Here is a 15,083-nt window from a genome sequence, read left to right as displayed (position 1 = left end):
GAGAGAGAGAGAGAGAGAGAGAATGAGACATGAGACCCTGGATCTGGCCACACCTGAGGCTTAATTTTATATCTATAAAATTCCTTTTATTAAAAAAATCAGTTTGAATAACATGTCTCTCATTTGCCACTGAAAGAGTCTTGACTAATACAATTTCACTGTCAAAGTCTATGGGTATCTCCTGTGGTCTTAAAATCTTTTTTTTTCTTTTTTCCTTTTTTTTGAGATGGAGTTTCACTCGTTGCCCAGGCTGGAGTGCAGTGGTGTGATCTTGGCTCACTACAACTTCCGCCTCTCAGGTTCAAGCAATTCTCCTGCCTTAGCCTCCCAAGTAGCTGGGATTACAGGTGTCTGCCACCATGCCCAGCTAATTTTTTGTATGTTTAGTAGAGACGGGGTTTCACCATGTTGCCCAGGCTGGTCTCTAACTCCTGACCTCAGGTGATCCACCCACCTTGGCCTCCCAAAGTTCTGGGATTACAGGCGTGAGTCACCGTGCCCGGCCTTAAAATCTAATAAAGATTAAAATCTCCCTAGATTAACAGACAGACTTGACAATGTCGATTCATCTTCCGAACCCAGAAAAGCACATTTGTCTTTCATTCTTTCCCTATACTGTCTTTTATTCCTATTCGTGTTTTATTAATTTTCTTAGAATAAATCACATATTTTGAGTTAAATTAGCATTTGTTCCATTTATTTACTTGCTAAAACATCATATCCAATGTTATCCTTTTTTTTTTCTAGCTGTGTACTCCAATATAGAAATTCCATAGGCTTTTGGAACTTTAGCTTGTGTTACTTCATTAGGCAGAATGAGCTAGACTGTGCTGCAGTAATACAGCACTCCCACATCTGAGTGGCTAAACACAAGTTTATTCCTCCCTCATGCCAAGTCCACTGCTGGCATGATAAGCATCAGGACAGCTGTCCTCTGTGTGTTGAGTTAGTGAGCCAGCCTGCTTGGCTTTATGCTCCTCCATCTTAATGCTCAGCCTTCACGCTTGCCACCAAGGGGAAGAGGGAGACCTGAGGATCCCCAGGGCTTCTCACTGCCTCAGCCCAGAAGTGACCCTCATCACACTCCTGCTCCTATTTCATTGACCAGAACGAGTCACAGGACTCTGCCTAAGGACAAGGGGGCTTAGAGGCAGAGTCTTCTCTGGAGAGGAGAACCAGATAGGGGAAGCCATGCTACACCCATGCCCTTGGCTTTTTGGGGTTTGGGATTAGCAGATTCAAGCAGAAGAGAAATTCCCAGGAGTTGTTTTAAAATAGCAGTGAAAAGATTAGATAATATGGGGGCACTTGGAGTTGGTGTCAGAAGGTGTGAGGTGATACCTCCCCCAAAAAGATAAGGGCTGGGAGAAGGGCAGGAGGTCTTGAGATGGGCCAGCATCAGGGAGGGATGGATGTCAGACAAGTTTAGGGACTGAGAAGAGTAAGTGAGTGGACATAGGACCTGGAAGGGTCTGGTCAGCAAGAGACACGAGGGAGTGGAACTACCAGGGACAGGAAGAGGATGATAATGAGCTTTTTCTGAGTTCTGGCCCTGTGCTTGGTGCTTGCCAAGTACTCTATTTTATTTTATTTATTTATTTATTTATTTTTGAGATGGAGTCTCACTGTGTCGCCCAGACTGGAGTGCAGTGGCGCAATCTCTGCTCACCGCAACCTCCTCCTCCTAGGTTCAAGCAATTCTCCTGCCTCAGCCTCCCGATTACTTGGGATTACAGGCGCCTGCCGCCACGCCTGGCTAAGTTTTTATACTTTTAGTAGAGACAGGGTCTCACCGTGTTAGCCAGGATGGTCTCAGTCTCCTGACCTCAGGCGATCCACCTGCCTTGGCCTCCCAAACTGCTGGGATTATAGGCGAGAGCCACCGCGCCTGGCCAGCCACGGTCTTTTCTAAAAGCCATGAGTGAGATGGGGCTGGGATTCTTGTCCCAGGGACCTACTCTGCCAGATTGGTAAAGGCGGAGCCGCCTGCTGGCAGGCAAGGAGGAAGGGGGAAGGCTGTTTGGCCTCAGCATGCTTGCAGAATATTTCTGGTGACAGATGGGAAAGCTTGAATGTGGGTGCTTTGCAAAACATCCTCCTGCAGCCTCCACCAGCGAGTGCTGCCAGGATAACAAAGCCAGGCAGATGTGAGTTCAGATAAAATGGGGGTAATGACAGTCTTGGGAGATTAAATGAGAGAATTCATATAAAGTGCTGAGCACAGTTCCTGGCACAGGCAATGAGCACAGCTCTCATTACCCTTGTCACAGATGTTTAAAATGGAAAATGAGGTTCAGCAAGTTGCCCAGGCTTGTGACAAATAAGTGGCAGAGCTGGGGCTTGAATCCAGGTCTGGGCCACAGAATTAGCTCTGGTCTCCGCACCCCACTACCCCAGCAGGACCAGAGCTGAGCAGTTCACCTGGGATTTTAGCAACATAGAATCACAGGAAGAATGTTCCTGCCTTTGCCATAAAAATGCTGTTTTGGAAACAGAACATTATGTAATTAATGTCCTTTCTCGGGCAGATTTGAGCTCTGATTCCTCTTGGCGTTTTATGTTAAAAAGAAGTTTTTCTTTCTGGCAAGCCTGCATGATTGCTAATAACAGTGTAGCAAAATAATTTTTGCTACAGCAAGGAAAAGAATTTTTCCTCAATCATCATGAGTTCTTAGCTGGGACGGACCCCTGTGACAAAAGACAGATTGAGGAGAATAACAGTTTAGGGACGCGGGACGCGTGCCATGCATATCACATGGCAGCAACTTCAGTGAAAAGTAACTCAAAGCGGTGGCTTAGAACTCTGGCTTACATAACATCTTCAACAAAGAACAATAAATCTGTGGAGAAATGACAGGACAAAGGTAAGCAGTTTTGGGCTTCCAAGGGCTGGAAGCTTGGGAAGGTAAATATATGGGAGGAAACCGCTGGAGTGAGGTTTCCTTGCAGATTCCTCTGGTGCGGTCTCTGAGCTGATAAGCGTCTAGAGTTGTCTCCAGTAAAGGTGAATTTTTATCCTGCCTTTAGGCAGATAAGGGGGAGGGTGGAGGGAGTTTTCCTGTGTTTGCTGCTTCTTAATTGCCTTCAACTCTAATTTGATGTCAAAGAGGATACTTTGGGGGACATATCCTTTGACAGCTACTATAGGTTGAGTTCTTACTATATTCCAGGCCTAGTACTCATTGCTTTACAAACAAACTCTCATTTAATTCAGAAAACCCTGTGGAGTAAGTACTTTGACACCTATTTTACAGTTTAGGAAACCGAAGCACAGTTTTTCCTAAAATTATTGCTAGTGGGTGGTGGATACAGGATTTGAAGCTAGGTTTTGGAATTTTTCTGGCTTTTGTCCGTTTTTTTTTTTTTTTTTTTTTATTGAGACAGAGTCTTGCTCTGTTGCCAGGTGTAGTGGCACGATCTTGGCTTACAGCAAGCTGTGTGTTCCGAGTTCAAACGATTCCCCTGCCTCAGCCTCCTGAGTAGCTGGGACTACAGGCCCCGCCACCACGCCTGGCTAATTTTTTGTATTTTAGTAGAGACGGGGTTTCACCATGTTGGCCAGGATGGTCTTGATCTCCTGACCTCGTGATCCGCCTGCCTCGACCTCCCAAAGTGTTGGGATTACAGGCATGAGCCACTGTGCCCAGCCTGGTTTTTGTCTTTTTTTGGCCATGGGATCTGTGTTTAAATGGAAATACGTGGAAACAAATGTTGAGCTGCTCTAATTAAAGTTGAGAAAAGTGGTGATGAGGGCAAGGAGATTATAAATGACTTGGTGTCACCCCCCACTTCCCCCATGAAGCAAAATTTGAAAATCACTGAATTGTTCTGCTTTCTATGACTCCATGTTTATAGACAAAGATTGGATTTCCTTTTCTGCTTTGCCTTCTGGGAGGCTCAGGGCTTCTTTGTTACACTCAGTCATGCTAATTCTCTTCAAACTGGAGTTCTGGACGAGGAGCAGTGGCTTGCGCCTGTAATCCCAGCACTTCGGGAGGCCCAGGTGGGCGGATCACTTGAGATCAGGAGTTCAAGACCAGCTGGCCAACATGGCAAAACCCCGTCTCTACTAAAAATACAAAAATTAGCTGGGCATGGTGGCACATGCCCGTAATCCCAGCTACTCATCAGGCTGAGGCACGAGAATCCCTTGAACTTGGGAGGTGGAGGTTGCAGCTGCATTCCCGCCTGGGCAACAGAGTGAGACTCTGTTGCAACAAAACAAAACAAAAGAAAAACCAAAACAAATTGGAGTTCTGGAATAATTTTCTCTTTCCCATCTCCCCATTACAAAGCCCTTCTTTTACTGTGACCACCCTTTAATCAGGAACACTGGGCTGGCATGGTGGTTCATGCCTGTAATCCCAGCACTTTGGGAGGATTGCTTGAGGGCAGGAGTTCGAGACCAGCCTGGGCGACATCATGAGACTTCTGTCTCTAAAAAAAAAAAGAAAAAAGAAAAAAAGTTAGCTGGGTGTGGTGGTGTGCACCTGTAGTTCCAGCTACTTGGGAGGCTGAGGCAGGAGGATTGGTTGAGCCTAGGAGTTGGAGGTTACAGTGAGCCATGATCATTCCACTGCTCTCCAGCCTGGGCAGCAGAGTGAGAACTTGTCAAAAAAAAAAAAAAAAAAAAAAAAAAAAAACAACCCTGAACCAGCACTCATAATTGACAGTTGCCGCAGGCTGTGGTTTAATGATTAAGACTAACACAAGTGACTGACTCGGAGGCAGCGGGCTGGCCAGTGTTTGTGTTGGGGAGAGTGCTTTCCGCATCCCTGGATATGCCAGTCTGCCTGTGTCCCAGCAGAGGGCCTGTGCCCCCACAGCTCTCTCCCTCTGCGGGGCATGCCTGAGGTTGGCTTTGCAGGGGGAGTGAGCATTTTTAGGTTGGACAATGAGAAGGTTGAGCTTAGGTGCCCTGATTCCATGGGAAGCCTTCCTTGGAGGAGGGAGCCCTGGCTCACTTAGCTATTGTCAGTCAACCTGGGAACATGACTGGGCTTCTTCATTGGGTAGTCCTGCTCATCTCTCTATAAGGTCCTTTCTAGGAAGTAGATGAGTACATTTAATGAAAGGGCTAGCTTTGGAAAACAAGCCCAGCCCCATGTCCTCCTCTCTGGATGAGTGTCAGCCAAAAATCAACTCAAAAAATCTCCTTGCTGTGGACTGAAGATTTGTCTCCCCCTAATTCATATGTCAAACCCTCATCCCCAGTGGCATGGTATTTGGAGATGCGGCCTTTGGAGGTAATCAGGGTTAGTTGAGGTCATGAGGATGGGGCCTTCATGATGAGATTAGTGTCCTTATAAAAAAGACACCAGAGAGGCTTGCTCTCTCTCCTCCCTCTTCCTTAATGTGAGGACACAGTGAGAAGGTGATCATCTGCAAGCCAGAAAGACAGCCCTCACCAGAAACTAACCATGAGGGCACCTTGATCTTAGACTTCTAAGCCTCCAGAACTGTGAGAAAATAAATTTCTGGCTGGGCGTGGTGACTCACACCTGTCATTCTAGCACCTGGGAAAGCTGAAGCCGGTGGATCACCTGAAGTCAGGAGTTCGACACCAGCCTGGGCAACATGGTGAAACCCCGTCTCTACTAAAAATACAAAAATTATCTGGGCATGGTGGCAGGCACCTGTAATTCCAGCTACTTGGGAGGCTGAGGCAGGAGAATTGCTTGAACCTGGGAGGTGGAGGTTGCAGTGAGCCGAGATTGTGCCACTGCACTCCAGCCTAGGCGACAGAGCAAGACAGTCTCAAAAAAAAAAAAAAAAATAAATAAAAAAGGAAAAAAGAAAATAGATTTCTGTTGTTTAAGCCACCCAGTCTATGGGATTCCATTATGGCAGCCTGAGCGGACTAGGACATCCAGACAGGAGGAGATTAAGGCAATTAGTTCTGTTCTTCTGAAGTCCAGCAGGCGGGGGCGCTGTGAGGCAAGAAACTAGCAGGAGTGAGGTGGTTGTTGGCTTAGTGAGTCTTTGGAGGCACTGAAAAATCAAATTGTTTAGGTTACTGCTCAGCGATAGGAATGCAAGGAATCCCTTCACAATGGTAGATCCTGACCGTTTTTTTTTTTTCAGAAGGAGTCTCACTCTGTCACACAGTGTGGAGTGCAGTGGCATGATCTCTGCAACCTCCACCTCCCGGGCTTAAGCGATTGTCCTGCCTCAGCCACCAAGCAGCTGGGACTACAGGCGTGTGCCACCATACTCATAGTAGAGATGGGGTTTCACCATGTTGGCCAGGCTGGTCTCGAACCCTGACCTCAGGTAATCCGCCTGCCCCAGCCTCCCAAAGTGCTGGGATTACAGGTGTGAGCCACTGTGCTCGGCTGAGTCTGTTTTTATAGCGCGGAGGTTAAATATTTCAAGTTCAGACAGACAAATGGCAGATAAAGTAGGTCCCTGAATCCCATGGCGCATGGTCAGGCTGGTACAGGGGCCTCCCAGGAGCACTTTCCAGGAACAAGGCCTGGCTGTAGTGGAAAGAATGCAGACTCTAGCCGGTTGCGGTGGCTCACGCCTGTAATCCCAGCACTTTGGGAGGCCGAGGCGGGCGGATCACGAGGTCAGAAGATTGAGACCATCCTGACTAACACAGTGAAACTCCGTCTCTACTAAAAATACAAAAATTAGCCGGGCGAGGTGGCAGGCGCCTGTAGTCCCAGCTACTCAGGAGGCTGAGGCAGGAGAATGGCGTGAACTGGGGAGGTGGAGCTTGCAGTGAGCCGAGATCACGCCACTGCACTCCAGCCTGGGTGACAGAGCGGACTCCGTCTCAAAAAAAAAAAAAAAAAAAAAAATGAAGCAGGTTCTGCAGACAGGTCGCTCTGGGTGAGAATCGCATCTCTCCCAGGGCATTGCTTTATGTCTTCTGGCAAGGGCCTTCACTTACCTGAGTCCAGGTGTCTTCATCTGCAGAGTAGGGAGGAAGACACCTTATTGTCAAGGGTGCTGACATTGCTGGCCCCTATGAATGCAGTGATCATTACTGACATCCATTCCCGACTTCCTGGGCCACCTAACTATTTTCAGGGCCCTGGATAAAGGTGAGCAGAATCAGACAGGGTCCCACCCTCACATGGTTTGGGGTCAGTATAGTCTCAAGTGTGGTGAGGCTGCTCTGCCTCAGCTCCTGCGGTCTGAGGACTCCAGTGACACACACACTGCAGGACCAGGGATGGAGGGTCCCTTCACGTCCTAAGGTCAGCCCTCTCTCCCAGATTTTGTGTTTAGTGCTGGTTTGCCATTGACAGGTTTGCATTCTGCAAACCCAAACCAGGACCCGTGGTCTGGTGCGTGTGAGAGAGTGTGGCCCCCACAAGAACAGGAGTTGTTGTCTTGGCTCCCTGTTTAAGGAGAGGTCTGAAGTCAGAGCTGCTGCTGCAGCCTTTTGCTTCTCCATGGTCTCCAGGCTTGGCTGATGGCCTCATTATCAGCCTTCAGGGATGATCTGACTCTCTAGACACTCCTGTGGTGTGCAGGAGCCACGCGGCTCTGATGCAGCTCCTGCCGGTATGATGCCAGTGAGGCCCAGGTGTATTGATGAATGCCCAAGAGGGCAGATGAGGGCTTCCCACCAAATGGACATCTGTGGGTCAGGGTGGAGACCGTGGAGGAAGGAGGCAGGTGGCGCCTTCTCTGGTTGCTATGGGCTGGACCTGGGAGAAGGCTAGGTGTATTGCAGAGGGAGAAGGGGTTTCTCATTCATTCATTCAACAAACACTTCCTGAGCACCCTTCTCTAGGCCCTGTGCACTAGGGATTCAGAGTAAACAAGACAGACAAGAATCTCTGCCCTCATGGAGCTGACATTATCATTAGGAGGGACACACGAGACAAATCAGTAAAATATAGAATATGTTCAATGGTGATAAATGGTAAAGGGGATAAAGAAGGCAAGGCAGGCAGGGGAAGACTGTAGAAGTTGAGATTTTAGATGGGGTGGCTAAAGGGGACCTCATTTAGAAGAAGCATGATGAAAGACCTGAAGAAAGTGAGGGAGTGGGCCGTGGGTCTTGGAGGGAAGGATACTCCTGGCTGGGGAAGAGCAGGTGGAAAGGCATGGGGATGGGGCATGCCTGGAGAGGGTAGGAGGCCAGCACAACTGGGGCTGTGTGAGCGAGCGGGAGAGGGCAGGAAGGAGGTCGGAGGCTAACATGGAGCTGGACTTGCAGGACCACCTGGAATGCAGGAGAGACTCCACTGGGAGCCCAGGGAGGGCTCTGTGCAGAGTCACAAGTTCTGCCTTAGACTGGAAGAAGATCATTTTGGCTCCTCTGTTGAGAACAGGGTGTAGAGACAAGGCCAGTAGGGGACACCAGTTGGGAGGAGGCCACTGCAGTCAGCAGATGAGGGGGAGGCACTGTACCTTTGTTCTCCACTGTGCCCCAGCCCATGGCATGCTTCCTGGCATGGAGCAGGCACTTAATAAATATTTGTTGAATGATGTGTGCATTAGTGATGTCCAAGTACCAGTTTTCAGACTCATGCTAGGTAGGCTATATGGGGAAGGTACAGAAAAACAGATCCCAGGCATTGCAGCTGGGGATCCTGATCCAACAGGCTTCTGATGGGAAGGTTGAATCTGGATTTTTAGCACAGCCTGCAGGTAGTTTTGGACAGGCAGGGACTGGCTTTCTCTGTCATTTAGGGATGATTTTGGTTGCAAGTAACAGAGACTGACCAACAATGGTTTAAACAAAGAGGGATTTATTTTATTTACATGAATTATGGAGAAGGATGGTGGCTGGCATTGGCTTGGTGAAATAATGATAGGGTCAATGACTCTGTGAGTCTCTTGGCCTTTTTCTCATGGTAGCAAGGTGGCTGCTGTGGCTCCAGGCATCACACCCTCAATCAAAGCAGAAAGAAGGCGGCCAGGGAGATGTTAGCTATGTCTGTGTCTTTTATCAGAAAAGCGTAAGCTTTCCCGGAAGCCCCTGTAGACTTCCTCTTCAATTTCATTGGCCACACCGAATCACATAGCCATCCTGCGCTGCAAAGGAGACTGGAACAGTGAGAATCTGGGTTTACAGCCTCCACAGTTGGAGTGGCTGGAGATAAGGAGTTGGGACGACCCGTGAAGAGTGAACCAAGGTCTTCTGCACGGCTGCCCTGGAGGGCGTGGCGCTTGAGGTCCCTTCTGCTTCTGGGGCTTCACGGAAAGACTTGTTGCCTCCATGGAGCACCTCTGGGGACCACCGGGTAAAGCCCCAGGCATTCCCTTGGGGACCCCTCATCTATCTGAGACCTTCTGTCTTGCTTCTCTTCACATGTCTGAACAACACATGGACCCGAGGGCTGCTTCTTTGGGGATGTGGTGATCTTTATTTTAGGGATTGTGCATCTTCAGCATAACCCTCACCTGGCATACATTAAACAGCATAACCACATTCTCAGCACGCCAGTCACATTCAGGAGCCTCTTTGAGCTCGACTTTATATGCACACAGGCAGAGTATCTGCATTTACAGCCCTGTGCTGGCAGCACACACAGGAAAAGCACGACCTCAGTCACCCTCAAACCACCCAGTTTTGAGTAAGACCAGGACAATCACTTTCCTCCGGCAGTCCCACGTTTGCTTCCAGGAATCAGAAAGCATGCCAGTGGCAGCTCTTTGTGGCTGTTTTGGGGGAAGCGAAAGGAGATACTATTCCAGCACTGCTCTGTCACCTTAGATGATGGGTTTAGGAAGCCAGAGGCAGGGATTTCAGGGGAAAAGAACAGGCCTGGTTTATTCTCTAATTCTTTAAAAATGGGATAGGAGCAAAAGGTTAAAATAAGTGGGTCTCACATACGAAACGCCTTCTGAAGAAGAAAAATGGGTATATTCACTGGAGTTGGCCCAGTTAGGGGTTGGGTCTCAGGTGACAGAGGCCTGGGATATAGACTCAAAGGGGCCAGTCCATAAAGGCGGCAGTGGGGTCTTCAAACCACTGTTTCTATTCCAGAAGCCTATTGGAAATCATTGTATATTTGCTTTCCTTAAGACTGTAGGAAAAAGTAAAACAAAAAATTCTTTTTTTTTTTTTGGCTAGAATTGCATCATAACAGTGTGGTCACACTGGTAAGAAATGCAGATTGGCAATCACATACATCTCTGATTAAAACAACACTCACATAACCAACACAATTTGCTAGGCCAAAGTCTTCATAGAGAATTCCTGGGGGTGGAAGTCTGGGGTGGGGTGGATAATGAAGAAAACCTGGGGTTGCAGAGGTCGGGTAGGAATCCCTGGGGCATCAGTCCACGGGAGGTGGGGGCCAGCGATGGCTTCAGGCGTGATATTTCTAATACATACCAGCCCTGGGCACTCACGCCCTGCTGCTCACAGCATGGTCCTCACACCAGCAGCCTCCGCCTCACCTGGGAGCTTGTTAGAAATGCAGGATCTCAGCCCCCACCCCAGATCTACTGAGTTAGAAGCTGTATTTAACAAGATCCCCAGTGATTTGTATGCACAATCAAGTTTGTGAGGCACTGCTGCAGACTTCTGGGTGCAGGTGTGGTTAGAAGGCTTGGACGGGGCAGGGGTGGGGTGGCGGTGGGCGCTGTGCGGAGGGGATGATGAAAGCATGGGTGAGGGGAGAAGACCCTAAACAGCTGTCTTTGTTAGTGTCCTCCCACCTGGTCAGGATGGCAGCAACAAGGCCACCTGCGGTCTGCCCTGCCCGTCCTCCCCTCAGTGCTTTGGAGGCGGGTGTCTTTGAAGCTAAGCTCTGCTGGCTGCAGGTAAAATCACAGGTGGGGGAGTTCTCTGAGACCTAGGAGCGGGGTGCGTGGAGAAGCGGGGCCCTGGGGAGCCTTGGAGATTCCTGGTGGGAAGGCCCGGGCAGAACAGAAGGCTTGTCAAGCCAGAGGGCTGCCTCTTCCTCCTCAATTCTGCCAGAGAAACCCCCTGTGCTGGGCTCCGAACTCCCTGCAGGGAGGGATGCAAGTTTTCCCTCTTGGAGCAGAAGGTCTGGGTGCTTGGAAGGAAAAGCCTAGGAGCTTAGGGGCCCCAGCCTCCCAGGGAGAGCCAGGCCCTCTGGGGTGACACATTTCTACAGAAGCAGGTGGGAACATCACAGACGTCCCAAGGCCTGGGGCCCAGGGCTGCCAGGTGCAGAAGGGCTGGAGGAGGGTGTCCAGGCCAGGGTGGGTGGTGGCCTGAGCCTGGCAGCCGGCCCTACAGCGCTCTCTCTTCGCTGGTCAGTGTGGCAATTCTCCGCAGGTTTTCCTTGACTTTAATAAACTCCGGGGCGTGATCCTCTTCCTTCTCCGGTGGTTTCTCCAGCTGAAGGAGGGAGAAGCAGAGGGTTGAAGGGGGTGGAGCTAGGGGGATTCCTACCCTGAAAACCTATGGAGTTTGGACCAAGGGCCCACTCAGTGGGGAAACAGAACCAACCTGAGGATGAGTTTTGCTGCCAGCCTGGTAGCTGGGGCACAGAGCACGAGACTGAGTTCTCCTTGTGAAGCCTGGTTCAAATCACTCACCCGCTCTGGGCCTCAGGTTCCCCATCTCTAAAACAGGAATGCCACCTGGCATGCAAGACAGTTGTAAGAATGAAATCAGAACCAGCGTGCAGTACACTGGGCCAGTGAGGAAGCTGAGGTTCAGAGACGGGAAGCCACTCACCCTAAGGACCTAGCAAAGTGAATGGCAGAGGGAGGACTCAGGCCAGGCGTGGACTCTTAGTCCAGTGCTCTGTCTGCTGATCCTCTTCCCTCTTACTGGTTGTGGCCACAGCAGAGCTCCTCCCTGGAGGACAGCCCTGGAGGATGCTTGATCCTGGCTGGGTGCCCATCACCCACCTGGTTCAGCCTCTGCTGCCGTCTCAGCAGCTCCTGCTCAAAAGGGCACTGCAGCCGCTTGGCTTCCAGCTCCTCCTTCTTCTTCTTGATGAGCTGGTTCCGCCGACGGTGCTCCAGGACGCGCTGCAGCTCTGGCTTGCTGTCCACACCAAGGCCCCTGGGGTGGGGAAGGGGGAGCTGTCAGGAGACCATCACCTTCCCGCTTCCCCCAGCCTCGGGGCTGCTTCCTGCGGTGACACCAACCCCCAGTATTATCTTGTGCAATCCTCCCTGTAGCCTTGGAGGTGGACCCATTACTGTCCCATTTTACCGAGACAGAAGCTGAGGCTGCTAGGGCTGAAGATACCAGTCCAGGTCACAGCTACAGATGGGCCAGATGAGGATTTGAACCCAGGCCTGTCTGACTGCAGAGACCAAGTTTTATGTTATTTCTGGTTATTTTCTTAGGATACTTTTCTAAAGGTAGAATTGCCGGGTCAGGCTCTTTGAAAAGATTTGAGGTACATATATCTATCTGTGCCTGAGAAAGGTTATCCAGTGTATCCTCCTGTGAACAGTGTACAAGAGCATCTATTTCTCCCCACCATCACCAGCCAATCTTTTTATATTTGAGAATCTGGTAGGCAAGAAGTAATATCTGTTTTTCATTTGTTTCTTTATTAGTCACATGGAACAACATTTGATATGTTTACCAGCCATTTGCATTTCTTCTTTTGTGAATTAACTGTATTATCACTATTATTTTTACAGACAAGGACTTTCTCTGTTGCCTAGACTGGAGTGCAGTGGTGCAATCATAGCCCACTGCAGCCTTGAACTCCTGGGATCAAGTGATCCTCCTGCCTCACCCTCCCAAAGTTTTGGGATTACAGGTGTGAGCCACCACGTCTGGCTGTACTGTATTACTTCTTATTCATCTTTTCCTTGTGGATTTTAAGAGATCTGAATATATTAATTTTTTTCTGTATACGTGAGTTTTAAAAATAAAATTTATTTACATTACAAATACTTTCTCTGATTTGTCTTTAAGCTTTTGTTTTTGATTGTGGTGATGTTTTTTGATATTAAAGGGATGAATCTAAAAGCCACTCAGAGAAAATGCTCATATTATAATACTAATTGAAAACAAAAACAAAAGCGACTCAGTGTACGAAATGATAACTGCTAGGATATTAGTCACATAGCTGAAAACAAGAATAGAAATCACAATTGGCTCTAATACCAGAATCAGCCAGCAGAGGGAGCTCTGAAAGCAACGCTGGGCTGGTGCTATTACTGGTGAGCAGGAGTAGTTCCCAGTCCTCCCAGAGGACGCTCAGCCTTCCTCTTCTCCAATTCACATCCCATCAATTGCCCCATCCCACCCCTGCCGCCTCCCAGATGCCCCTCTGGCTCGTCTCTGTCATTGCATACCACGGCCTGCCACGAAAGAGACAGCCACCATCCTGGGCCTCTGCAACACTCCTGCCCCCTTCGGTATTGTGAGCTCCCCCACCCCCCCAAACCTCACCAGACAGGCCCATCACACCCTGTGCCCCTGCTGTAGACCCTTCCTTAGTCCATCTTTCTGCCCTGGCCTGCACCACACAAATGATGCCCCAGGCACAGTGAGTGACTCCTGTTTCCTGTTCATTTGCATATGAGGTTCCCTCTGCCATCCAACACCCACCTCCGGGCCTGGCTGACTCCAGTCCCCCTTCAGGTCATAGCTGAGGCAGCACTGCTCCTGTGAAGTCATTTTAGACCCCTCTCGGGTTCCTCCTCTGGGGTCTCAGGCCTGTTTATACCCTCATCAATGCACCCATCCTACCGCCTGGCTATGCACCCGTCCCTGTCTGTGAGGACGGGAACTGGGTCCCATTCATTCTTGTATCCCCAGGTCTGGGCTCAGTGCCCAGCACATAGTAGGTATTCAGTAAGTGTATCTGGAGTGTGGGCATGAAGCGGGTGGCTGGGCAAGAGAACAGGGTTTTTTGGGTTCCTCTGGTTCCCAGGGCCCACTGGGGATGGGGTCTTTACAGGTTTTGCTGGTGATCATGAGGGGCACCCTCAACCTTCCTCAGTCTCTAGGAGCCCCAGGATGGTAGCCAGCTCTGCTTTCCTCCAGGGGCACCTTCCCCATCCCCCACAGGCCCAGGTGCTTGATGGGCCCAGGCAGCAGGGCTTCATCCCTACCTTCTGTGGTTCATGAGCAGCTCCCGGTGGAGCTCCTGGTGACTCCGAGAGGCCTTCACAGGGTTCAGCAGCTTCTTGGGCTTGATGAGCTCCGGATTCCACTCTCTGTATTCTGGCCGGGCCATCAGGCCCCCGATGTCCGCCCGCTCCCTCTGGATCTCCGAGTACATGGCGGCTGTGGAGATGGGCAGAGGAGTAGCTCAGAGCTGAGCCTATAATCTCACCCTGCCCCATGGGGCACAGTTGAAGGGCAAGGTTTTCACGTCAGATGGACCTTGGCCACCTGCTACTGCGCATACCTGGGCAAGCTACCTGACTTTCTGAGCCTTAGTTTCTTCACTTATAAAGTGGAAATCATAATGGAACGCATGCACAGGGCTGTGAGAACTGGAGATGATGTTTGCGACATCTCTGGAGTATAGAAGTAAAGTGATAATGAGTCACAAAATATGGGTTGACACATGCATACTTTTTGGCCTGTCTTTGCAAACAACGGTTTTCTCCCACTATAAAAGGAATTGTGTTTGAGTTTCTGTTTTTCAATGAGCTCATAACAGAAAAGGAAATCATATTTAAAAAGAGTAATATGTACTTGTTAAAAACAATTTGGGTAAATGCAGTGATAAAAAGAAAGTATTACCCTTTATTACCTAACTCTATTCACAGTTCCAAATTCATTGTGGAACTGTTCAGCTTTTCATTTTCTTCACATCAAAGAGGAGAGTATGAAATTCAGAGACTGCTGTGTCCCTAATAGCAAAGGGATGGTTGTCAAATGTTTGGCTACTCAATGGCCCTACTTCTACCACAGCAGTTTGAAATCTGTCAATTTACTTAAAAATTAGACACAAGGGCTCCCTCTTCTACAAACTGGCTCCTTATCCTTGAAATGCCCAAAAGCAAGTACAACAGACAGAGAGAGAGAGAGAGAGACAGAGAGAGACTGACTTAAAAAAAAAAAGGCCTCAAAGGTATAGACACTGCCTGGCCATTAGCTGCTTATAGGAATTTCAAGGAAAATTTAGGTTTTAGCTCTGCTCTCTTCATGAGTCTAGCTTTGCAGAGGTTGAGCTCCTAGTATTTGCCAGGCCCCGACAGTTGGCAGTGTC

General features: G+C 49.4%; 1 protein-coding gene across 4 annotated transcripts in view; it reads right to left on the bottom strand.

Annotated features, from left to right (window-relative positions):
* Window positions 1-8,697: 8,697 nt before the first annotated feature.
* The window catches only part of FAM107A (family with sequence similarity 107 member A), a 64,838-nt gene continuing 58,452 nt past the window's right edge, over window positions 8,698-15,083 (bottom strand). For 2 of the 4 annotated variants that reach the window (XM_023200658.3, XM_023200664.3), the window contains 3 exons: window positions 13,975-14,149; window positions 11,800-11,956; window positions 9,310-11,281 (listed from right to left, as the gene is read on the bottom strand). In XM_023200658.3, the coding sequence (XP_023056426.1) occupies window positions 11,174-11,281; window positions 11,800-11,956; window positions 13,975-14,149 (440 nt within the window). In that variant the 3' untranslated portion in view covers window positions 9,310-11,173. Of the gene's footprint in view, window positions 11,282-11,799; window positions 11,957-13,974; window positions 14,150-14,614; window positions 14,725-15,083 lie in introns of all 4 variants that reach the window. The other 2 variants (XM_023200669.3, XM_023200652.3) reach the window with 2 other exon arrangements.

The sequence above is a fragment of the Piliocolobus tephrosceles genome, chromosome 2 (assembly GCF_002776525.5).
Source record: "Piliocolobus tephrosceles isolate RC106 chromosome 2, ASM277652v3, whole genome shotgun sequence".
In the NCBI taxonomy this organism is placed as follows: domain Eukaryota; kingdom Metazoa; phylum Chordata; class Mammalia; order Primates; family Cercopithecidae; genus Piliocolobus; species Piliocolobus tephrosceles.
The sequence above is the reverse complement of the archived record's forward strand: the minus strand, read 5'-3'. Positions and strand labels throughout refer to the sequence as shown.